This window comes from Delphinus delphis, chromosome 2 (genome assembly GCF_949987515.2).
Source record: "Delphinus delphis chromosome 2, mDelDel1.2, whole genome shotgun sequence".
Classification (NCBI taxonomy): domain Eukaryota; kingdom Metazoa; phylum Chordata; class Mammalia; order Artiodactyla; family Delphinidae; genus Delphinus; species Delphinus delphis.
Window position 1 is genome coordinate 138,845,556 of NC_082684.1, and position 24,270 is coordinate 138,869,825.

Sequence of the window (24,270 nt, forward strand, 5' to 3'; positions counted from 1 at the left end):
TAATCCGACTAATTCCTATTAAGGTATATATGACTGCTAATCCAACTATCTATAAGTTTTTTGAGTTTTTGTGAGCTGTGACACACGTGGATTTCTCCCCACTTCTCCCTCTCCAGGCAGACAGAGCCTAAGCCCTAGGGAGACCTGAGGCTTTGTAGAGGTCTCTTTTGCTGTAGGTGGTGATACCTCAGGAATCTGGGTGTGGGAAGAGCTATGGGGATAAAATCTAGGTGTACCTGGTATAGGTGTGTCCGTTCAGGGGGAAAGCTTCCCTCTGCCTCCACAGCAGGCTGCCAGTAAAAGCAGGAGGCTGTGACATAAGGAGAAGTTTGTAGTGGTGTGGTTTTCACCTCGAGTCCTGTGGTGCAGACTTAGGGGCTGTCATGCATGTCTGTGTGTGTATATAGTAATCAAGCAGTGCTTTGCGTTGTTCCCCTTTGATCTGTTTTGTACTTTAAACTTCTGTGTAAGATTTATTTGAAAAACAGTGTGATCTTAACATGAGACGGCTTAAAAGCGATTGCCTCGGGTGAGCAGAGCTGGGGCAGGCGAGGAATGGGGCAGGGGGCTCTTGATTCCACTCTATGGCCTTCTGTGCAATTTCATTTTTATTTATCCATGTTTGTGTGCAGTCCTTTGCTGAAGATTTTAAAAAATAAATAATGAGGGCTTCCCTGGCGGCGCGGTGGTTAAGAATCCACCTGCCAGTGCAGGGGACACGGGTTCAAGCCCTGGTCTGGGGAGATCCCACATGCCGCGGAGCAGCTAAGCCTGTGGGCCACAAGTACTGAGCCTGCGCTCTACAGCCTGTGTGCCACAACTACTGAAGCCCGTGTGCCTAGAGCCTGTGCTCCGCAACAGGAGAAGCCACTGCAATGAGAAGCCCGTGCACCACAACGGAGAGTAGCCCCTGCTCGCCGCAACTAGAGAAAGCCCGCACGCAGCAACGAGGACCCAACGCAGCCAAAAATAAAATTTATTTATTTATTTATTTATACAAATAAATAAATAAATAATGAAAAGAAAAAGAGTTTTACTGCTAGAAAAAGTTTGGAACTCCTTGCCATAGTAGAAAGACACAGAATAGTTGTTGAGAGACCTGGGGTCTCTGGCTGCTGTGCCGTAAGCTGCTCTGTGACCCCCGGGCAAGCTCTGCGTGTTTTCTCAACTGTGAAAAGGGTCCTTCCTCTCCCCTGCAGTTTGACCCTACCGTTCTGTGAGAAGCAGCTGGTGGCAGCTGTGGGGCAGGACTGTCCCTCCCAGTTCCTGCTGTGTCCTAGAAAAGCTTAGGACTGACACCCAGCCCGTGGATCGTCCTAACTCCCAGCCCCAGCTTGGTCAGATAATTTCTGGGCTCGAGGGGAAGGGGGACTGTGACCAAATTACTCTGTGTTTTACTCACCTCTGGGATCCAAGGGAAAATTCCTTACAGAACAGAGCGTGACTGGACAGGTTTCCAGCAGAGTGGATCGGCAGCGCGCCCGAGCTGAGTTTAGTCTGTGTCAAAGTGCCTACTGTGTACTCTGTGAGAGCTTGGGGGTCCTACGGGTCAAGAGAGGTCCCACAAAGCAGCTCTGCCTTCAAAGAGCACGGGAGAGAAGATATACCGAATGTTTAGTTTAGAAAAGAGGTTTCTGGGGGCGCCTTCTGCAAATACTTGCTGGTTCTTATGTGAATGAGGGACTGCATCTTCTTCGTCTTTGTGTTCCCAGTGCCTACGCGCAAGACTCCTGTATTCAGCTCATACTTACTGAGCGCTTCTAGGTGCCAAAAGCACAGCAGTGGGCAAGACGGAGCCATCCCTGCCTTTCGGGTGTTTACAGCCCTGGGACGCTAAGGGTGGAGAGGGTGGAGCATGGCATTCAGGCGAGTAGACAGAATACCCGGGGCAGTAAGAGCTGTGATGGATGCCGAGCCGTGCACACAGAGGACACCTGTTATGGTCAAAGCTGCTCGTGGCTGGGCTCCCTCACACTTCCACCGGGTCCACTCCAGCCACCCAGAAGAGACCCAGGGACCCAGGCAGAGAGCTCAGTGTATGTGGGGACCCTTCTCTGTGTGTATATGAGCCTTGCCATCCAGAGCCAGCCTCTGGCCGGAGACCCTGCATTGTCCCTGCCCTGGAGGGAACAGTGGGGTGACGGGAGGGCCGAGGGACACAGTCTATCCCCTAGCTGTCCTGGGCCCTGATGTGTTGAGACACTCTGCTCTGGAGGGAATGCCGGGACCTGCCAGCTCGCGAGATGAGGCAGGAATGTGCCTGTCTGGCCAGTCTGGGCCCCGGGTGGCCCCTGTTTTGTTGAGGGAGGAGGTGATTTCTGGGATATTGAAGGGCAAGAAGGGGCAGCCTGCGGCCAGGGTGACAATATCTGCTTTGAACCGTGATATTCATCGTCTGATTTATTCCTCCTCCACCTTTCAAAAACCATTCACTGAGCACCAAGGATATCCTGGGCTTTGTGCTGTGTTCTCACATTTCTCTAATTAAAATTTCTCAACAGTCCTGCAAGTTAAGTGTATTATTTTCATTTTACAGGTGAGGAAACTGAAGCCCGGGGAGCTAAAACTAAAATCATATTTATCGATGCAGTTAATGTGTATCACAACCTATGAGGTTGTTGTCATCCCCATGTGCTGATGAAGGAACAGAGGCACAGAAAAGTTAAGAAACTCACCCGAGTTTCCAGAGCCTGCTAGTAACAGAACTGGGTTGGTGTTATCCTGGCGTCTTTCCCAGATTTGAGCCCCTTGCCCCTTCGGAGCTCTGCTGGTTAACCTCTGCCCCTCTGTGACTCCAGCATGGACCATGTGGGCGAGGTCAAGGTCACCCTGAGGCAGCTGGTGAGGGAGGCCTGGCAGGTGGGCTTCTAGAGGGAAGAGGCCATGTTAGAGGCCGGGCTCTATTCTAGACAGCAGTTTGGGTAGACAGAGGAAAAACAGATCATGTTGGATGTGGCGCATACCTTCCCGGCGTCCTGACAGTTAGGCTTAAAAGAAACATGTCAGGCAGCATCAAATCCTGTAATGACTTAGAGCAGAGTTAGAGGAGCCTGGAAGGAGTGGCAGCCCCGAGGGCTCCTGGTAGCTGTTAATTGGGGCTGGTGATGACAGCGGAGATGGCACGGCTGCGACTTGGAGCCGCTTGCCCAACAGAGGCTCTGGCTTCTGCTGGGGAGACAGGGCTGGGTGGGAGGAGATTTTGAACAGAAATCTGCTTCTAAGAGGACTTGGACCTGTTCTCTCTACCTTGCCCCACCCTCTAGGGTTGTGGGCATAGGGAGGATGGATGGTTGTGGATCTAAAAGTCAGATCCCTTTGAGGGTGGGGATGAGGGAATGGGCCTCCTGTGAGCATGGGGCCCGAGCGGGATGGGAGCGGCACCATTTTATTCCTATGGGAACTGCCTTCTGCTCTGCAGTCGATCAACTTGTCCATTGGGATGGACTGTAAATGGCTATGTGGGTGGTCCTGCCTTGGCCCTTTAACTGTTTGGGGCCTCCATTAGCCATCTGTGGAATGGACCAAGTTCTGCCTTTGCAGGCATGCTCGGCAGCTCCCTGTCTTTCTCCATGCCACAGTGATGGCAACACAGAACAACTTACAGTTATTTCCTCCTGCCCGTGTATGGTAAGAACTTGAGGCAACGTACAGCATGAGGCACACAGAATTTGAAAATAAAGGTGGAAGATCAAAAGACACTTGACTTCCAAAAGATTATGATTTATCAATTCTGTGGTAAGGCCTGAGTACCTGCATTTTTACCAAGCTCCCCTGCTGATTCTGTTACACTCTCAAATTTGAGAGCCACTGGTGCGAAGCAAGGAGGAAGGAAATACACCCAAGATCTAGGCCACTATCGCTATTGTCACTGACCACCAAGACGACAGAAGGGAAATAAGATTACGTCATTTTCATTATCTGAAATGAACAAGGGTATCAGTTTTTCAGGGTAGACAGACATCTTCATGGTACTAATTTCTGAAAGAAAGCCATTTCCTGCTACAGCCTGTTTCAAAGGACACTAAACAACATCATGGATAATTTGGGGGCAGGGGAGATGCTCTGCATCCCTAAAGGGGGTCTGTTGTGCTGGTCACCCCAGCAGCTGTGGCCCACCTTGGGGACACCAGGCCCACTCTGTAACAGGACCTGCTCACCCTCTGATGCCATCCTTTTCTGCAGTCAACCAGCAGGAGGGGCATCGCCAGGAGGAAGAGTGGGCTAACTCTGAGGAAAGAGCCAGGCGTGGGGGATGAGAGGTTGCCTGTGCGGTGAGTTTGAAGGTATCTCTTGGACTGAGTGTCTAGGTGACCAACAAGGTCACAAGGCATAAGGCACTTCCCTTCAGTGTGCCCCGAAGTCAGCTTAGTGACAGGCAGAAGGAGAGAGAGGTAAGAAGAAAACTGGTTAACACCATCGGATGCTACAGAAGACCTAAAGCTCCTTTGTGGACAAAACAATTAGGGCAAATATTTGCAACATACACGGCAAAGGGTTCATGTCACAAATATGTAAAGAGCTTTTACAAACAATAAGAAAAAGGCAAACATCCCAGTGGAAAAATAAGCCAGGCATGTATAAGGCAGTTCAGATTACCAACAAACACAGGAAAAGATGTTCATTCTTACTTGTAATCGACTACAAGTTAATAAATTTAATTCAAGTGAAAACAATGAGATATCATCTTTCAAGTAGGAAAATGGTAAAGCTGAAAAACACAGTGAGCCAGTATTTGGTGAAATGTGTGTGGAGTGAGGAGCAGGGGATTTTGACATTTAGGGCTGTAGGGAGTATTACTGGGACATTCTTTCTGGAAGATAATTTGTCAAATATCAAAAACCTTAAAAATGTACATAACTTTTGACTAAGCGTTCTACTCCCTGGAATTTACCTTCAGAAAAGATAATCAGGGATGTACACAAAGATTTATATATAAGGGTATCTAAAACAGTCTTATTAATTATATTAACAATTAGAAGTAATATAAATGTCCAAAATTAAGAGTTTGCTCTAAAAACCATGCTTTATTTGTATGGTGGCATATTATTTAAAATCAGGTAGTAAAATAATTTTTAATGACATGAGTAAATGTTCATGATCTATTATTAAGTACAAAAAAATTTTAAAGCAGTTTCCAAAATAGTACATGTGGTATCATCCCAGTTCCATTAAAAAAAATGAACAGTCTTTTTTAAAAAAAGACCGTAATATGTGCTGAAAAAATGTCCAAGAGAGCAGCCACCAAAATGATAACAATGGTTATCTCAGGAAGTTTCCTCTTTGTGCTTTTTAAAAATAATGAACATGCTCCGTTTGTAATAAACAAATATCAAGAACGTGTTCTTTTCCCAGAGAGTCTGCCAGTGATGTGCTTCAGCTGCATGGAGAGCTGGCTGTGAGTGACAGGTCCTGCACCTCACTTCCTGCTGCCTCAGTTTATTTAATTTAATTTATTTATTTTTATTATTATTATTTTTGGCCGCATCGGGTCTCTTAGTTGCAGCACGTGGGATCTTTCGTTGCGGTGCAGGCTCTTCGTTGTGGCGCGTGAGCTTCTCTCTAGTTGTAGTGCTCAGGCACCAGGGCACGTGGGCTCTGTAGTTTGCGGCACGTGGGCTTTCTCACTGAGGTGCATGAGCTCAGTAGTTGTGGCATGTGGGCTTAGTTGCCCCGCGGCATGTGGGATCTTAGTTCCTGACCAGGGATCGAAATCGCATCCCCTGCATTGGAAGGCAGATTCTTTACCACTGGACCACCAGGGAAGTCCCCCTGCTGCCTCAGTTTAGCTCTTCCTTTCTACACTGATGGAATACCTGCTTTGTTCTCAGTGTTCATCGGGCCCTGTGAGATGAGTAGGACAGTTCTTTCTCCCCAGGCTCTTATGGGCTGGTTGCTGGTTAAGGTGAATGCCTCGGTCATTTGTCATGGAGGTATCTCTGCTATTTGGTGTGTTCAACATTTTGCTGGTTGTGAAGATGGTACAGGGGTATCTTTCTGAGAGTGCCTGAGATCTGTTCTTCTTGCCCAAAGCCCTGATCCCACTCTCTCTTTGGAAATTTAGTTGGTTAAAATGGGACTGACACATCTCGGTAGCTTGAACCTGTGGCTGGACCCTGTGCAGCGGGAAACCCAGAAATCACCCTGTGTGTCTCAGACTGATAGTTGCATGTGACACCCTGACCTGCCTCAGGGAATCCTAAGAGGGTGAGCTGGGATGGGGGTGAGAGAGACATCTTGGTCCAACTCAACATTTTTCTGATGAGTAAACTGAGGCCATGAGAGAGAAGGGGACTTGGAAATTGGTGATAGAGCCGGGATTCCAAATCCCGTGCTCTGCCCAAAACATGGTGGTCTTCCCCATCCCCAGCCCTGAGTTTGGGAGAGGTGATCTGAGGTATTGTTAAGTACTGGTGAGGAAGCAAACCTGGGGTCAAAAACTCACAGAAATTCCGAGGAACAGAGAGCATCCACCCTGGATGGCTAAGAGTTGTGTATATTAGTGAAGGTGTTGCAGCAAGAATCCCTTGAACATTAAGATCCAGGTGGACAGAAGAGAATTGACAAGAAATAATTGGTTGTGATTTTTGCACACCCGCATTCACATATGCAGATACATGTATGTAGTCAGTCCTCTTCAGGGCCACCTTTTCGGCATGAATTTTAGGAAAGACCTTTTTTTTTTTTTAAATAAATTTATTTATTTTGTTGATTTCTTTTTGGCTGTGTTGGATCTTCGTTGCTGTGTGCGGGCTTTCTCTAGTTGCGATGAGCAGGGGCTACTCTTTGTTGCGGTACGGAGGCTTCTCATTGTGGTGGCTTCTCTTGTTGCAGAGCACGGGCTCTAGGCGTGCGGGCTTCAGTAGTTGTGGCACACGGACTTCAGTAGTTGTGGCACGCGGGCTTCAGTAGTTGCGGCACGCGGGCTCAGTAGTTGTGGCTTGCGGGCTGTAGAGCACACAGGCTCCGTAGTTGGGGCACACAGGCTCAGTTGCTCTGCGGCATGTGGGATCTTTCTGGACCAGGGCTCGAACCCGTGTCCCCTGCATTGGCAGATGGATTCTTAACCACTGCACCACCAGAGAAGCCCAGGAAAGACCTTTTTATCTCCAGTTAGTTCCTTCACTTGCCCAACGTGTGCCTAAACTTGCCACTGTTGAAGCCCCTCTTGGTCAAGGATGCTGCTAAAATGTGAATGTGTTACTTTGCACTGAGGGCAGGTTAACCCTTTGCCTCCCATTATCACTCAGTGTGAATTATGGGTAAATTATGGAAAGGATCCCCAGGGGATGTGGACCATGGGGAGGTCCAGAGTTCACAGGAGAGAGGCTGGGTACAGAACTCTTGGCACTAGAGTGGTCTGGCAAGTTGGGAGAGAGGTTTTATAGACGATAAACTGTTCACTTCACCATTTTATGAGGGAGGACCCTGTCCCCACACAGTAATAACAGAACCTCGACCAGCCTGGATTTTTCTATCTTCCTGTTGTAGTCCCTTTTTTGCTCTGTAGCATGAGCTCATGCAAAAGGTCACATCTGTTATGGTCCAGCCTCCTGGGCTCCACCTAGGCTGTGAAGGCCAATTGGCTAGCATTTCTGGGATCAAGCAAGTTGACCTGTTCTGCTGAAGTTCTTTCATTAATCAAAGGTACATCTGATTGTCAGGAACTCGGGTGGTGAGAAGGGAGCCCTACAAGCGAACATCATTGGCTGCCAGCCGCTTGTCTTCCTTTCCCTCCACCCACACAAAGACGAGAGGAAAGGGCAAGTTCAGCTTCTTGATGTACTTCCTCGAGAAAGTGGCCATTTGATGGGGAGGAAGTGAGGTAGAGAGGTGGTGAGTTGGGGCCTGCCCAGAATAAAGCATTTGTGTATCACTCCCTGCTTCTCCAGCTGTGGCGAGCTGACTCCCCTTTGCCTGTCTGTGTCCAGCTTTTTCTGCCTGTTGGGCTGTACCCCGCAGGCCTGCAAGCCCTGTACTTGCCCAGCCTCAAGACCGAAGAAAAGAGCCCGGATTTAGCGACAGAGACATCAGTGGTTTAATGGTTGGGGGGATCTTACATGTCTGAAGCAAGGTCCTGGAGTGACACTTCACCATGTGCAGCAGATGACAGGCAGGACAGGGCAGCAAGTCTTCACTCCTGGGTGGGAGAGTGAGGTTACCAGTTATAGAGGGAATTGATGTCAGGTTGGCTCATCGGTTACCAGGGAAACCAGCAGAGGAGCAGGCCCCTCATGGCCCCTTTGATGAGCTGTCTTGGTCAAGGTGTTCTGATCTAGAGATTAGAACAGTCACTAGCTGGGGCCGGGGGCAAGTATGTAGGCATTGACTGAGTAGGCTCTATGATTAAGAGGGAAGGTCAGTTATGTGAGTAGGGTGTAGGTGAGGCAGGGACTGGTCGAGCAGGGGATGTCCAGAGGACAAGAGAACAGCCGTCTTGAATGGCCTAATAGTACACTGTTGCACCTGGTTCAAATCCCACCTGCTCCTTAAGGCTTCCCCTGACTCCCCTTGGCGGATACTTTCTCCCTCTGTTGAACTGCTGCAGCACTTACTGCTTCCCGTGCAGGTGACTCTGAGACAGCTCTTTCTATACATCCATTCCGTATTTCTTTTTCCACGAGTGTTTGATCTCCCCAGTTGACTGTGAGCCCTTCAAGTTGTGGGGTGCGTCTTGTTTGTAGCACTTAGGACACTGATCCACACATGAGGGATGGAGGAGTACATTGGTGAATGGATGGATTGGTGAATGGACAGTTAGGTGGATGGGTGGGTGGATAGTTAGGGGACTAGATGACAGGTGGGTGGATGGTGAGTCGTGGGTGGTACCCTCCAAGGCTAACACTTCAAACCATAGTAACCTACCTCATGTCAGTGTCTAGAATCTAGACTCTAAACTAAGGGAAATACCAGAGGACACTGAGCTGCATTTTCAGTGAAAACCTTTCTCTGAATAGCCAAGTCCAACTTAAACTGAGCCTAATCTATTTCAGGCCTTGGACTTGTGGGCTCACGTTCATTTGACAACAGCATCAACATGTGCTTAGACTTAAAAATAGATTCCAAAAGGTAATCAGAGCTCAGCTTGACTTGGCTCTGCTCAACAGGTCCTCCCTTTTTGTGCTTTAGGAATTTTTTCTGCCCACCCCCACAAAAAAAAAGTGTCAGAGGAAGGAAGTCAGTCTGAGGGACAGGGAACTGAATGAGCTAAGATGTGAAAGCAGCTGCCACTGGCCAGCACAGGCAGACACCTGTGACTTCTTGGACAGGGGCCATTTGTAGGTCAGGGTTCAGCTCCCTGGAAACTTCTGGTTCCTGATGCTTATCCTACATGTATTCCTTACTGGTGACCCTGAGTTTGGTTTGGTCAGAGTAACTTCTTAAAAGACTAGGTAATAATGTTGAGAATTACTTCATCAGTGTTTTCTATTTCTCCTTTTTTCTTTTTCTTTTTTCTTACAGTTTGAAATTGCTTTGGGATCATCAACGAGCATGCTTCCATGCTGTAGAGTGTACTTCTCAAATTGTGTTCCCTGAAGCCCTTGGGGTTCCATGAAGCCCCTTTAGGCATCATGTCGGTGGGCTCTGAGTAGGTGACCTCTGAGTGCCTCTCCCCAAAAAAGAAGTACTCCTTTTTTTAAAAACAATAATTTTTTTTTATACCTATTTTTGGCTGCATTGGGTCTTTGTTGCTGTGCGCTGGCTTTACTCTAGTTGCAGTGAGCGGGGGCTACCCTTCATTGCGGTGCGCGGGCTTCTCATTGTGGTGGCTTCTCTTATTGCGGAGCACGGGCTCTAGTCACATGGGCTTCAGTAGTTGTGGCACACGGGCTCAGTAGTTGTGGCTCGCGGGCTCTAGAGCGCAGGCTCAGTAGTTGTGGCGCATGGCCTTAGTTGCTCCACGGCATGTGGGATCTTCCTGGACCAGGGCTCGAACCCATGTTTCCTTCATTGGCAGGTGGATTCTTAACCGCTGTACCACCAGGGAAGTCCCAGAAGTACTGCTTTTTATCTGTTTTGCATATTGGGCTTCTGTGCAAGATTTATTGGAGAGAGGGTTCCATACCTCAAATAAATTTTAAAGTCATCATCAGGAGACTAGAAAGGTATGGGCAACACGGTCAGAGAGGAGAAATGGGTTCGTTAGACAGTGGGTTTGGCTCACTAGCTGGGAGAAGAGGCCATTTGAATGGCTCTGGGCGCTCTTGTGTTTGCAGGTCTTGTGTTGATGTTTCTGTCTGCTCCAATCTCCATGTGCCGGCTGCTGGCTTGGCCACTGCCCCCGCGTGCCTCTCACTCCTCGCTTGCCCACCTAGCTCCTGACGTACTGCCTGCCTGGTTCCTGACGTACTGCCCACCTGGCTCCTGACGTACTGCCCACCTGGCTTTTGGTAAATTTTTGCTCCTTACCCTCATCTCTCTGGCCTGGAATCTTGACTTGCTGCTTCCCACTTCTGACACCCTTGTATTTCTTCACCCTTTTTTTGGCTTCCTGGGTGTCTGGTCCCTTGTTTGCCCTGACCTTGGGTGACTGTGTCCCGAAGTGTTTTCTGTCTTCCTGGATCCTGGCACCACCTGGGGACCCTGCCTTTCAACGGCCCCAGTTCTCTCCAGCACTATTTTAAAGCTGGGATCTGTGGATGGGGTTCACAGGGGCTGAATCAGATTCAAGGCTGGGACTGGAAAATGGAGACCAGGATCCAGATATGGCGATCCAGTGGATGGAAAGAAAGAATAATTCGCGTTCACAGAGAATTATAGTTTACTTAGTGCTTTTACATACTTATTTCACTCTCTCATTATAACCTGGTAAGATTGAGATAGTCTTATGTCTGTGTTACACACAAGGAAACAGGCTCAGAGTCACAGTAGCAGAGCTGGAGATAGAACCTGGGTCTTTTGACTCTAAATCCTGGACTTGGGTATAGCAGACCAGAAGCAAGTTGGTTACTAAGGCAATGGGAGAAAGATCTTGTTCGTGGGAATCAGGAGTGGCTGACTAGATATGAGATGTGTTGGAAGGCGGAGGGGGTTAAGAGGCAGGGTCAGTCAAGCCTGACCAGGCAGAGGAGTGGGGACACCATCCTCAGACAGGCTATTGCCCTGGGATTGGGGTGTGGGTCCTCTGGGATCAGGCTGATGTGGTTCCTGCGGACACTTGATTTGAGCTCCTCTTGTCCACACATTTGACACATGTTGGTTGAATGTCCCGTGCCCCCGCCTGCTGGGCTGCACCTGGGGTGGCCATGACTGGAAGCTTCTAAGCATCATCCCCACCCAGTGGTCCTGCAAACTTGCAGGCTAATTCCAGAGGAATCGTGGCTCATTGTTCTGGAGTGTGGGAAGAGGAACTGCAGTGATTGCTTGGGGGAAGCGGGAGGAGGAACCTGGTCCCCACATCCCTCTGACTTGGAGCACTTCCCATTTGTTACCTTTTACCTCCCATGGCATCTCCTCCCTGGGGAGGGTCTGTGTTCTGTACAGCTCTGCCTCATCTCAGCCTTGACCAACTGGGGACTTGGGGGCAAGTTACTAAGTTCCTGGACACTTCAGAGTTGACTGAGAATGAGAATGAGTTAGACCCACCCTATCCGTAACCCTGACAAAACACCTTTGGCAGTAAGCCCCTGGCAGTTGCCAGAACAAGTCTAATTGGCCATAGCCAACCTGGTGGGAGTGGGTGGGTAGTGGGAGTGGTCTTGCCTCAATGCCGGCCATGGGGGGGGGGGTGCATTGTCTTTGGAGAATTCAAAACCAATGATAAAACTGAATAAAAATTAGTCTACTTTTTATTATCATCATGCACTGGCAATTCTCAATACTGTCAGCGATAAAATACTCCTCCATTCTGGGGTGAGCGCCCTCCTCACTGTTTCCTACATCACTGCTGGCTAGTTACCTTGAGAGTCTCACTGAAGCTGGAGTCAGTTGACCTGACTCTATGTTCTAACCCTGCTATCAGGGCCTGCTACCTGGCCCAACTACCAAGTCACTTAACCTCCCTAAGCCTTCATTTTCTGATCTGTAAAATGGAGCTAAGAATGGTACCTGCAAATATTAAAAGAGAGAATAAAATTACAGTTAGCTTGCAGAGAGAAAAGCTGGATGTAAATGCTGGGATGTCCACATTGCTATACAAAATCTATCTCAGGATGTGAGATTTGGGTCACGCCCAGATTATTCTTTGGCGGTGAAGAATTCAGTGGTAATTGAGCCAGGCTCTTCCATGACGCTTAGGAGCTGGTGTTGGAGACAGCAACACTATTTTTGAGTTCTGAGAAGCCGGTCTAGGTTTACTCCTCATCTGATTCCTGGGCAAACAACAGGAGACCCTCATGGGGTGCCACCCTGGGCCCTGCCGAGTTCTGTCTGTGACTGTGACGCTGATCTTCACGCAGCCTGCTTTGTTCTTCCGGGGCACTGAGTGAGCGAGGGGCTGGGCCCTCGGCCTGGGAAGAGGGGCGTGTTCCTGACATACTTGCAGGAGAGCAGCTGGCAGGAGCAGGGAAGGTAGTTTCTGTGTCTTGTGGATTTACCGTCCTTCGCGGAAACCCTCCTACGTGACTTTTGCAAGCCAGCCTCTGGCTCAGCGTTCCACCCACCCCCACCTCCTGCTTTTCTACTGTGCTGGATAGTTAAGTCCTTTGTCAGGCGTTATCTCATGATTTCCCCAACAGCCCTGTGAGGTGGACAGGCGGGGTTTTCTCATCCACATTTGACCGGGGAGGACCCTGAGGCCCAGGGAGTTGAACAGGCTGCCCAGGGTTATGACCAGTTAGTGGACGGGCCCTGACCAGAACCCAAGTCTCCAGACATCAGCCCAGAGATAGAATTTGGAGAGTGAAGGGAAGGCTTCATTTCTGTTCCGAGTTGTCATGGGCTCTTAGGAGCTTTCTGACAGGAAGCTTTCTGAGGTGAAACCTCAGGTGGCAGGTGGAGGAAAACAACTGAGAAGGCAGCTCCTTGTCCAAGCCCACGAAGCTTTGGTGGCAGGTCACGGGGACCAGGACTTGGACCTCCGGACTGCCCTCCCTTTGCTGCATTCAGGTTAGGAACTGACTCTTGCTAGGGAGGCGGGAATAGGAATATGCGTGCTCTGCCTATGTACATCAGTGTTTCAGCATTCCCATAATTTTTGAATTAGTGTTGGCAGTCACTTCCCTTATGGTCGGATGGCTCCTCTCTGCTCCCTCCCGGGATATACCCTGGGTGGCTCTGTCCTAACCTAGAGGGGCTCTCGCTGTCCACCCCTTGCCCCGTAGCCTAGCTGAGCGACTTCTGCATCCCAGGGGCTGAATTTCTGGCTTCAGAGCCTTCCTGATGGGCAGACAAGGGCTCATCACCATCACTGCTTCCACCTGCCCTTGGGTCTTCTGGGGGGCGTGACGAAGCCACCTCAGGTCTGGCTTTCGTGCATCTGCTGTGGGTACAGTGACCAGGGGGTGCCCAACTGCAAACTTCCATTCCTGTTATTTCCCAGAGCCCGGGGTGGTCTTCTGCCTTGATTTGCAAATCAAGGAAAAACTGTCCTGGTGGAAGAGATGATACTCCTCCCCCCCTTACCCTTCTCCCCTCCCATCCTCCTTCTAATGATCAGATCAAAGAACTAAGGGAGAGGGTAATATATCAATACTGAAGAGGGCAAGGAATAATACGAGTAACAGTGGTGTACTTTTTTCACCTAGAAAATGGAGATAATCAGAAGACTGTTGTAAGTTGGTGTTTCTCAGCTTGGACTGCACGTCACGGTCACCCAGAAAGCTTTTAAATATCTTGATTCCCAGGCTGCAGCCCAGACCCTGGAGATCAGAATCTCTGGAGGTAGGACCCAGGCAGCAGTAATTTTAAAATTCCCCGGGACTTCCCTGGTGGCCCAGTGGTTAAGACTCTGCGCTTCCACTGCAGGGGGCACAGGTTCGATCTCTCGATCTCTGGTTGGGGAACTGAGATCCCGCATGCCGTGCAGTGTGGCCAAAAAAAAAATTCCCCTGGTGATTCCAGTGTGCAGCCAGGGTTGAGAACCACTGCTCTAAGGATGAAAAGAGTTGGTTAATTGCTTAGAACAAAGATATCCCCATATCTGGTTGTGCACTGGACTCGTCAGGGGGTGGGGTGGGGATGTGTTAAAATCTCACTGACGCCCTGGCCACACATTGCAGACCATGTAGATCAGTGACGTCTGCCTTCACGTGAGCCACTAACCAATAAGACGTAATAGTCACCGTTTACTGGAGCTGCCTGTGGGCCGGCATGACGTATTTCCGGTCTTCACAATTCCCTGGTAGGGAATCACAGTTCCCATTTTACAGATGAGGAAACTGCTGCTCAGAGCAGGTAGCCAGGCGGCGTAAGTTTCCTGAGGCCAGGCCTGTCTGACCCGGAAGGCTGCTCTCCCTGCCCAAGGCCTCCCTGCCCCAGGGCTGGCCTCGTGGAGCGTGTTCTGCACACTTCCCAGTACCAGCTCAAGGAGAGAGGGGAAAGCCAGCAAGTGGCCTTGGCTCTCCTTGAGGCTCTCCAGGGCAGGTTGAGTAGAGGACCGCTGTCCCGTGAAGAGAGGGAAGATGAGTGACGTTCCTTGGTATTTGGGTCTGTGTTAGTCACGCACTCTCAGAATACCTCCTTTTGGCTGGAGGAAGATGCCTGCTCGTGTTAGGCCTGACCCCCAGTCACCTCTCATTGCCGCAGCTGCTCTCACAGAGAGAACACTCAACCAGGAAGAGCGAACACTCATTTGCTTTTTGAGAGTTGGAGGAATTTTTCAGGCATGTGATACAGAAAAATGCCCCTGTTTCCCTCACAGGAAAAGGGAAAGCTCTGTCAAGGTAACCTGAAATATTTAGCTCTGCCTTATAAAATCCCTGTGCCTCCACCTCTGTGCTCTGTAAACTTAAACAAATCGCTTAAAATCCTTAAGCTTTGGTTTTCCCATCCCTCAGGGCTGCCAGTGCCAGGCCCCTTGAGGTGTCAGAGAGAGAGGAAAGGAGCGTGGCCATCCCGACACAGAGACTTCCAGCTGCCTGGGACTGGAGGCTTTGTCCAGGGGTTGGTGGTACCCACTAAGCAACCTGATGTCCCAAGGCCCAAAGCAGCTTCCAGTGACCAGAGATCTCACTGAATGTGTTCCCTCTGACTTTGGGAGGCTTGGCTTCACTCCACCTGGGTCAACCCCTAGTGTGTAGACAGCCCAGAGCCAATATTTGGGGCATACATAGCTGAGTTAACTCTAATAGTTTAGAGTCAGCAGACAGTGTGATAGACATTTGGCTGCACAAAGGCTTCCCAGCCCAGCCAAGCAGCCAGGGCCCTCTCCCTCCCCAGAGCTCCATCTGTATCTGATGTGTGTGCCTTTGGTCCCTGCCCCTTACTGTGCAGCTCAGAGCCTGGCACAGAGTAGATGCTCAGGTGGCACTGGGTGATTGGGGGATGAGGGGATGGAGACATGCATGAACATGTGTTTGGCATCTCTAAGGTGGTTGCCACAGAATGCTGTTTAAGTGTTGGCATATCTATTCCTTACTCACTCTACTTGACTTTTTTTTTTTTTTAATCACTTTGGTTTATTTTGAAGGCTGTCTCACTAAGGATTATTCTAGTAATGGAGCGGTTCAGATGAGATGCTGTTTTCTGAGGTTGAGGCATATATCCAGAGCACTTGTGTGTAACTTTTACTCCAGAGCCACTAAGAGAGTACTTCTAAAGTGTGGAGTCTCATGGCCCCTTGTTTAGCCATTAAGCTGAACCTTAACATTTTCTGAGTTCTGTCTCAAGCAGTGGGTATTGTGGTTGGCAAGAAAACATGGGGCAGTGATGGAAGGGAAGTGGGAAGACCCACAGGAGGGTGGCCACTGGGCAGTCACCAGGGACTTCGAGTGGTCCCCACCGACTGCCTGGACTGAGATGGTGAAACAGGAGGCCGCTGCCCTTTTCTCTCTGTGTGTGTGTGTGTGTGTGTGTGTGTGTGTGGTGGGGGGGCTGCCCCTGAAGCACTCAGGGAGGCTGGCCTAGGGCCACCTGCCACTCTGGCAAGGACACCATTTCATGATGGCTGTCTGGGTCCCTGGAGTGAAGGATTTTCAGGCCCAGCCCTGAAGGGCACTGAGCATCATCTTGACTCCTTTAACTATCTTAGTGGCTTTGTGAACAGTGGGCTGGGCACTCGGCCCTGGGGCCTGGCATTGCCATTAACTCTGTGATGACCTCAAGTGAGTCACTTGATGTCTCCTGTGCCTCAGTTTCCTAACATTTTACGATTCTGTGGTCCTATCAGTCTTCTCACTGTGATGAACACCCACTGTGCTTACTAACAATGTTAGGCTGCCTCCACCCCACCCTCACCTCCACCAGGATCCCCCCGAACCCAGCTGGCATAGCCTCTGGCCTCGTCCTTAAGTGCGTCATCCTCATATTAGCTCTGTCCCCTGTAGTCTGACTACTTGGCTCATGTCAGGTAATTGAGATCTTTATTTGTTGGGAGGGGTTGGAAACAAAGGTACAAACATGAGACTATAGAGCTGCTTTGTCCCCTCACAATTCCAAATAGATGAATTTGTACTTGCCTCCAGATAAGGGAGACCCAAACAAAGGATTGTTACTGTTAGTATTTTGCCCATGCTGACCATTTTTTGCTTTTTATTCTATTTATTTTTTTATTTATTTATGCCGCACCTCACAGCACGTGGGATCTTAGTTCCCCAGCCAAACCTGTGCCCCCTGCAGTGGGAGCATGGAGTCTTAACCACTGGACCACCAGGAAAGTCCTGCTTTTCCTTAAATATCTTTTCATTAAGTAGTATAAACCTCTGGACATTGTGATTTCATCTGGTAGACACAAGACAGGGGTTCTAGCTGAGGCTTTGGAACGATGAAACTGTGTCATCCAGATCAAACCAGTAGCCTTTCAGGGCCTCAGTGTTCCCATCTGTACACTGGGAGTGACAATACCAACATTCCTTCCTAGTAAAAGATAAAGGATTCATATGAACAGAAGGGAAGCCCAGTACTTACTCTGTCTCAGTCACTGGTTGATGGCCAGGTGGGGATGCTGTCTGGTGGCATGATTTGTCCTGCCCTGGAAGAATGACTCTGAGTTACTGTGACCTAGGGGTGACAACCCAGGTCACTTCCCCAGTAACCACAGTGATGCCCTCCTTGTGTGGGTCTGTGTCCCCACAGCGGCCAGTTCGCCATCGTGAAGAAGTGCCGAGAGAAGAGCACGGGGCTGGAGTACGCAGCCAAGTTCATCAAGAAGCGGCAGAGACAGGCCAGCCGGCGGGGTGTGTGCCGGGAGGAGATCGAGCGGGAGGTGAGCATCCTGCGGCAGGTGCTGCATCCCAACGTCATCACGCTGCACGACGTCTTCGAGAACCGCACTGACGTGGTGCTCATCCTCGAGCTGTGAGTGGGTGCCTGGGACTGGGGGCGGGCGGGGCAGCAGGGCGCGGGGGAGCTCCAGCCACAGGCCCCAGAGGGAGCAACAACCTGACAGAAGCCCGACCTGGAGGAGATGAAGTCAGTGGGAAGTGGTTTCCTTCATTCACCCCATCCTCCTCCTGAACCCGGGCTTGCTGTGCAGCAGGGACTGAGGGCGAGGGTCTAGGTCTGACTTTCACTGGACCCTGGGGATCAGAGGGAAGAAGTGGGGAGTGCTGGGGTCCTTTCCTGGCTGGTGAGCACGTGGGAAGATGAGGGGGGCAGAGGGTGGAAGGCGGAGCAGGGGGCTGTCAGGGAGAGTCTGTTCTATGAGGAAGGGAAGAACAAACATCCTCCAGGCTCTGCAAAGCCCTTCTCAGCCCTTTCCTGGGAAGAACCGCCCCGCCTTTGTGCTGTGTTTGATGCCTTTATTGTTATCATAGTAACTATTACTTAGAGGGCCCTGCTGTAAGCCAGGCGTTTGCTAGGTCCTTCGTGTTGTCTTGTTCAGTCTTCACAGAAGCTGTGTTCAGGGTAGTGTCCCACTTACGCCAAGAGGACTTTGTATTCACTTTGCTGAGAATGTCTGTTACCTCACTTAATCCTCATAACAGTCCTATCCCATGGAGACTCTTATTACCTGCATGTTACAGACGAGAACACTGAGAGGCTGGGTCATTTACAAGATCCTACAACCAGGAAGTGGCGGGGCCAGGACTGGGTCCAACCCTGCTTGTGCAGATAGCTATGCGCTTGAGGTGGGATGGCCTTGGGCTAGCCCTGTAGGGGAATCCTTCACGGTCTGGTGGAATTTGGATGGGTGACACCACGACTCCAGGGGTTGGTTGGCCAACTGGTGTCCCTCCTGGAGGTGCCCCCCATGGATTGGGGAGGTGGAGGTGGGCCTCCGGCGGTTAGTAGAGTTTGAGTTGGGCTGTGGCACAAGTTGAAATGGCTGTGTCTAGTCAAGCAGCAAGACCGGGTGTCAAGAATGTTCTGAGCCTCAGAGGCGTGAGGCGTCTGCCAGTTAGCAGAGAAGTGGTAGCATTTGTCTCAGCAATCCCTGACTTTGTGACCTGGGGCAAGTCACCTCACCCCTCTGAGCTTCAGCTCTCATCTATAAAGCAGGCAGCCATCCTTAACCTACCTGTGGGTTGGGTGGACCACCTGACATTTGAGACCATTCTAATTTGAGAACTATGCTCTGGTGTTGTCAGCCTATAGATTTATGTAGCAGATGGGCATTTGCATACTTTTGCATTGGATTCTTAAATTATCCATCTCAATATTTAAGTGCATAGAATTACCCATGCTCTCCCTTTGTCTAACTCCCAATGTCCTCTGTGTTTCTCCCAGGGACCTCTTAGCCAATTGGACCAGTCAGTGTATACACCTGCCTCACTCAGACAAGGCTGGTGGGTTCCCACAGATGTAGCCAGCCAATTGGATGGCCCGAGGTGTGGCAAGCCCCAAGACTAAGGGTTAGCACTGGTTCCCAGCAGAGAGTGACAAGCCCACCTTTGCTGGGAAAGCCAGGCCAATTCTTTAAAAGTCTGTTGTCAAAACTTTACAGCAACTAAAATGGATTACATTCATACGCCTACCACCCAAACACAGCTATTCGTTTCCCTGTGTTTCCTCTCAGTCTTTATCTATTTGCGTGCGAGCCTTGTACTTGTACAATTTCCTGCTCTACTTTGCCCCCAGTTAACGTAATGCCACGAATAGCTTTTTCCCTTTTAACTGACTATATCATGTTTCATTTCATTACATACCCGGATCTCCCTGTTGTTGGACATTTGGTGTTTTAATTTCCAGCTTTTAACCATTATGCATTTTACTGCCATAAAACAACTTTCTTCCTGTGTTTTCCCCCTTTTCTTTTGGATTAAATTTTTTAGCCAGATCCTCAGGAATGGGGCAGTCGGGCTGACATTTTTAGGGCTCTTGGTATCCTCACTTTCATAGGACAGGTTAACCAGCATCACGTGTAACATGGGAGCGTTTCTTTCTGCCTGCAGCCTTGCCAGCCCTGGGTCATTTGTTTTAAGGCAGGGTTCATTATTGTCTTTTACAGTTATGATACTTTTTTGTCATTTTCACTTTTTTTTTTTTTTGCCGTACGCGGGCCTCTCACCGTTGTGGCCTCTCCCGTTGCGGAGCACAGGCTCCGGATGCGCAGGCTCAGCGGCCATGGCTCACGGGCCCAGCCGCTCCACAGCATGTGGGATCTTCCCGGACCGGGGCACAAACCCGTGTCCCCTGCATCGGCAGGCGGACTCTCAACCACTGCGCCACCAGGGAAGCCCTCATGGGCTTTTATGTTTGGACGTGGTGACCTCTGTTGGGCTGCTTAGGAGCCTTTGGCCTCCTGGTCCTCACTGTGCCCTGCTAGGCTAGTGGGTTTGCCTGGTACGTAAACACGGGTGTCAGAGCCCACCTGCTCAGTTGATATTTGCAGGGTTTGTGGATGGATCTACCTCTCAGCGCTGTTTAGTGCAGGGCTTCAGCTGAAGTGGTCAGTGCTCAGAGGACATTCCCAACCCTGATTTAAGTCCCCTTCAGCTGTTTTTACCCTGTCCATGATCGCCTGTGCAGCAGGACTGGTGATGGCAGGGTTGGGAAGGATTGAGTTGTCCATGTAAGTTGACTTCTGTAGGGTGTAAAGAATATTTTCAAACTCTCAGTAGATTAACTCATGCCACATGTGGAGCTGGCTCTGAAAAATGTAGGTCTGCCCTGGGAGGGTTGGGCAGCCCTTCCATCCCAGGCCCCTGACCTCTCTGGGGCCTCCCTGACTCCAAGCTGTGGAAAGCAATACAGTGGCGGGAGCATACCAGGGCAGGGCCCGACAGAGCGCTCCAAGGTGGTGGCAATGCTTCCCAGGCCTTGAATTGAGTCCAGCTTTCTGGGCCCCAACAGCTCTGGCAGCATCCTTCCCAAATCACTGCCTACACAGGTCATTTGAGCACTCCCTCTAAATGGTTGGTTGCTTTTGAAAGAGTTCTGAAAAGCATTTCTAGCAGCCGGATGAAACTGCAGGGAGGAAGGAGGCAAGGGTCAGATTAGCAGGAAGGCGACTGGTCCTGGGGACACTGGAGGAGAGCAGAGGCTGGCTCTTAGGTTTTGCTTTTCCTCTTTAAGTCAAATTGTTTAGGGGTGTGAGAGGAGAGAAGCTTGGGTAGAGTGGGGATGACTCCATGGCAGAGATCTTGGGGCTGAGAAGCCCTTGGGAGAAACTAGGTTTGGGGGTAGAAACAAAACCCAGGCTCCTTGATGGCCTTGAGAACAGGTGCCTGAGGATTGATGTGAGTGTCCCTGGCCTGGGTGTCCAGGGCTGGGACAGATACCCGGCAGGCTCATCCCACCTTTCCAAGTCTCTGGGGACAATTCTAAGGGTCACCATGGCTGTTCCCCTCTTCGTCCAAAGGAGATCATGTCTCACTCTGTCTGCTGCCCAGATCACACCTTCAAACAGAACAGCTGATTACTGTCCCCCAAAGTCCTCACCCTACCTGGGCCTTTACATCAGTAATTTTGGGTGACAGAACACATCCACATTATCATGAAGTTCTTTTACATTTACTCAGTGTTCTGTTTAAGGTAGGAAGGGCAGGATATGCCCGAGGTCACAGCCTTGCACCACCCAGCAAGGCTGGAAGTATAAAAACAAGGACTGGGCTAGGTCCTTGTGTTCCTGAGGGACACTGTGGATTTGAAAATTTACAGAAGGCTCTCGACAGGTCTCTTGAAAATGCCAAGACTTCACTTCTGTATGATACAGAATATTCTGTGCCTTGTTGATATTTTAAATGTCTTACTTCTTTCCTTTTTTTTTTTTTTATTCGCCCACCTTCTCTTGAATGTCTTGCACAAGGTGCTGTGGAAGCAAAGGTAATCTAGCTGGGGAGAGAGCCAGCCAGACAGTGGCAGCCCAGTGTGTTAGGGCACGGATGCAGTTGGACAGGGATGGCAGATGACAGCCTAGGGTTTGGGGTGGCTTTGGGTTTTCTTTTTTGCATCAGCAACTCGAGCCTTATCATATGGGTAGAGTGTGGTGAGAGGAACACGTGGTGCACCGGGATTGAGAAGATCTGGATCTAAATCCTGGTTCTGCCACTTACTAGCTGTGTCACCTTGGGCAAGTCACTGCTCTCTTGGGGCCCCAGTTTCCTTGTTTGGGAAACCAGGACAGAAGTTCCATCTACCCCTCAGGGCAGATGTGAGTCTCAAGTGAGAGAATGCTTGGGGAAGTAACATCACACAGGTGGCGAACTCTAAATAAACTCAAAACCAAGCCCTCTTCCAGCACTACCACCCCCAACAATGATATGGTGCATGGTACTGGACTGGGGTCTGGGACTTGGACATGGTCTTGACCATGCGCTCTCTTGCTAGGAGACCTTGCATGACCACTTCCCCTCCTGTGGGCTTCGTTTCCTCATCTGTTACGGAAGAACTTCCAAGTGATGATGATTTCTGTGCAGGGGTCACTGAGGGAGAGCGAGGAGTTTGCTTCCCTAGAAGTTTACTGTTAGCCTCTTATTATGGAGGATTTCAAACATATACAGAAATAGAGAGAAGGATGTAAGAACCCTCCTAGGCACATCCCCCAGCCTCACATTATCACCATTTTGCCAGTCTTGTTTTACATCAAATCCTACTTCCCCCGACTCCAACTGTTTGTTTGCTGCAGTACTTTAAAGCAAGCCTCAGACATCATGTCATTTTACATACAAACACTTTAGTATGCATCTCTCATTGACTGCAGTTTTTAAAATGCAGCCACCATGGATTTATCACACCTGACAGAATGATCCAGCCAGCCACGCCCCAGACCACTGAGGCTGTCTACACTCCAGTCCGTAGTGATATTCCTGATGGACCCAAAGATACCTTTTTACGGTTGTTTTATTTGAATTAGCATCCAAATGAGGGAAGTCCACATGCTGTGTCTGGTTCTTTTGTTTCCCATGTCTCTTATTCTATGGCAGTTCTCCTCCCCTCCCTTTTAAAATTATTTATTTATTTATCTATCTATTTATTTATTTTTGGCTGCGTTGTGTCTTTGTTGCTGCGCGCGGGCTTTCACTAGTTGTGGTGAGCGGGAGCTACTCTTCGTTGCAGTGCACAGGCTTCTTATTGCGGAGCACGGGCTCTAGGCTTGCGGTTTTCAGTAGTGTAGCTTGAGGGCTCTAGAGTGCAGGCTCAGTAGTTGTGGTGCACGGGCTTAGTTGCTCCGTGGCATGTGAGATCTTCCCAGACCAGGGATCGAACCCATGTCCCCTGCATTGGCAGGCAGATTCTTAACCACTGTGCCACCAGGGAAGCCCTCCCTCCCTTTTTTGATGCCATTGATTTGTTGGGAGAATTAGGTCATTTGTCCTGTTGATTGTCTCACAATCTGGTTTCGTCTTATCCCTTCCTCATGGTGTTGTTTAACTTGTTCCTCTATGTCCTGTATTTCCTGAAACCTATAGTTAGACCTAAACAAGATACCCTTCCTATTGGTGATGTTCAGTAGAAATATAGTGCAAACCACATATGCAGTGGAAATGCCAGATTTTCCAGCAGCCATATTGAATAAGAAGTAAAAAGACCTAGATAAATTAGGGTTTTTTGTTGTTGTTGTTGTTGTTGTTTTTGCGTTACGCGGGCCTCTCACTGTTGTGGCCTCTCCCGTTGCGGAGCACAGGCTCTGGACGCACAGGCTCACTCTGACCATGGCTCAGCGACCATGGCCCAGCCGCTTTGCGGCATGTGGGATCTTCCCGGACCGGGGCACGAACCCATGTCCTCTGCATCGGCAGGCGGACTCTCAACCACTGCGCCACCAGGGAAGCCCCGGAAATTAATTTTAATAATATTTTTTATTTAACTCAGTATATACAAAATATTATCCTTTGAACATGTAATCACTGTAAAACTTATTAATGAGATAGTTTACATTCTTTTTCTCATCCTATGTCTTCAAAACCCAGTGTGTATCTTACACTTACAGCACATTTCAGTTCATTTGCAATGCAATGGTTAGAGTGCAATCCTGCCAAAAAAATAAAGTTGTATTTAAAGGAAAATATTTTACACCACTTCAGTTTTTGAAGTAAAATGAATTAAAATTTAAAAGTCAGTGCCTCAGTTGCATTGGCCGTATTTCAAATCCTCACTAGCCATATGTGACTAGTGGCTGCTATACTGGACAGCATATAGAGAGAATATTTCCATCACTGCAGAGTTCTGTCAATAGCACTGAACAAGAGGCTTAAGCAGGTTTAGGTTCCGTTTTTTAAGTTGCAGTACTTTGTAGGTGTTGCTGTATACTTCCTATTGTATGACATTGTGTTCAGTTGTTCTGTTTTTCATGATGCTATGATTGATGAGTGGGTCTATGTATGCTTCTGGACACTTTTAAAGAAAGGAAAAAAGATTTTGAGGCTCTTTATTTAGGATGGACTAGGTGGCAGGGAGTAAATGAGTCCCAAAACTGGGACAGAAGCCATTCTGGCCATATGAAAATCATTTGAGGACGCTCTGTGATACAGTGGTTGGGCGTCATTCTGCCTGGGTTTGAATCCTGATTCTACCACTTACAGGCTGTTTGACCTTGGGCAAGTGACTTAACCTCTCTGAGCCTCTGTCTCTTCAACTGTGAAATAGGAAACTAATAGTATTGTACTTTAGCTCATAGGGTATTGTGATGATTAAATGAGATAATGTACAAAAAGTATACATTATGCACAGAGTAAGTATTCAGTGAATATTAATTACCATTACTATGTTGCTGTTATTATAAAAATACAGGTTCTGAGGCCTTGCTGCTAGAGAATCTAATTTGGTAGGGTCAGTGGTGGGACCCGGAAATCT

At 49.3% G+C, this 24,270-nt stretch overlaps 1 protein-coding gene across 2 annotated transcripts in view; it reads left to right on the forward strand.

Moving 5' to 3' along the window:
* Window positions 1-24,270, forward strand: part of DAPK2 (death associated protein kinase 2) — a 119,163-nt gene that overhangs the window by 49,343 nt on the left and 45,550 nt on the right. For both annotated transcript variants that reach the window (XM_060002904.2, XM_069540473.1), the window contains exon 3: window positions 17,170-17,391. In XM_060002904.2, the coding sequence (XP_059858887.2) occupies window positions 17,170-17,391 (222 nt within the window). The remainder of the gene's footprint in view (window positions 1-17,169; window positions 17,392-24,270) is intronic.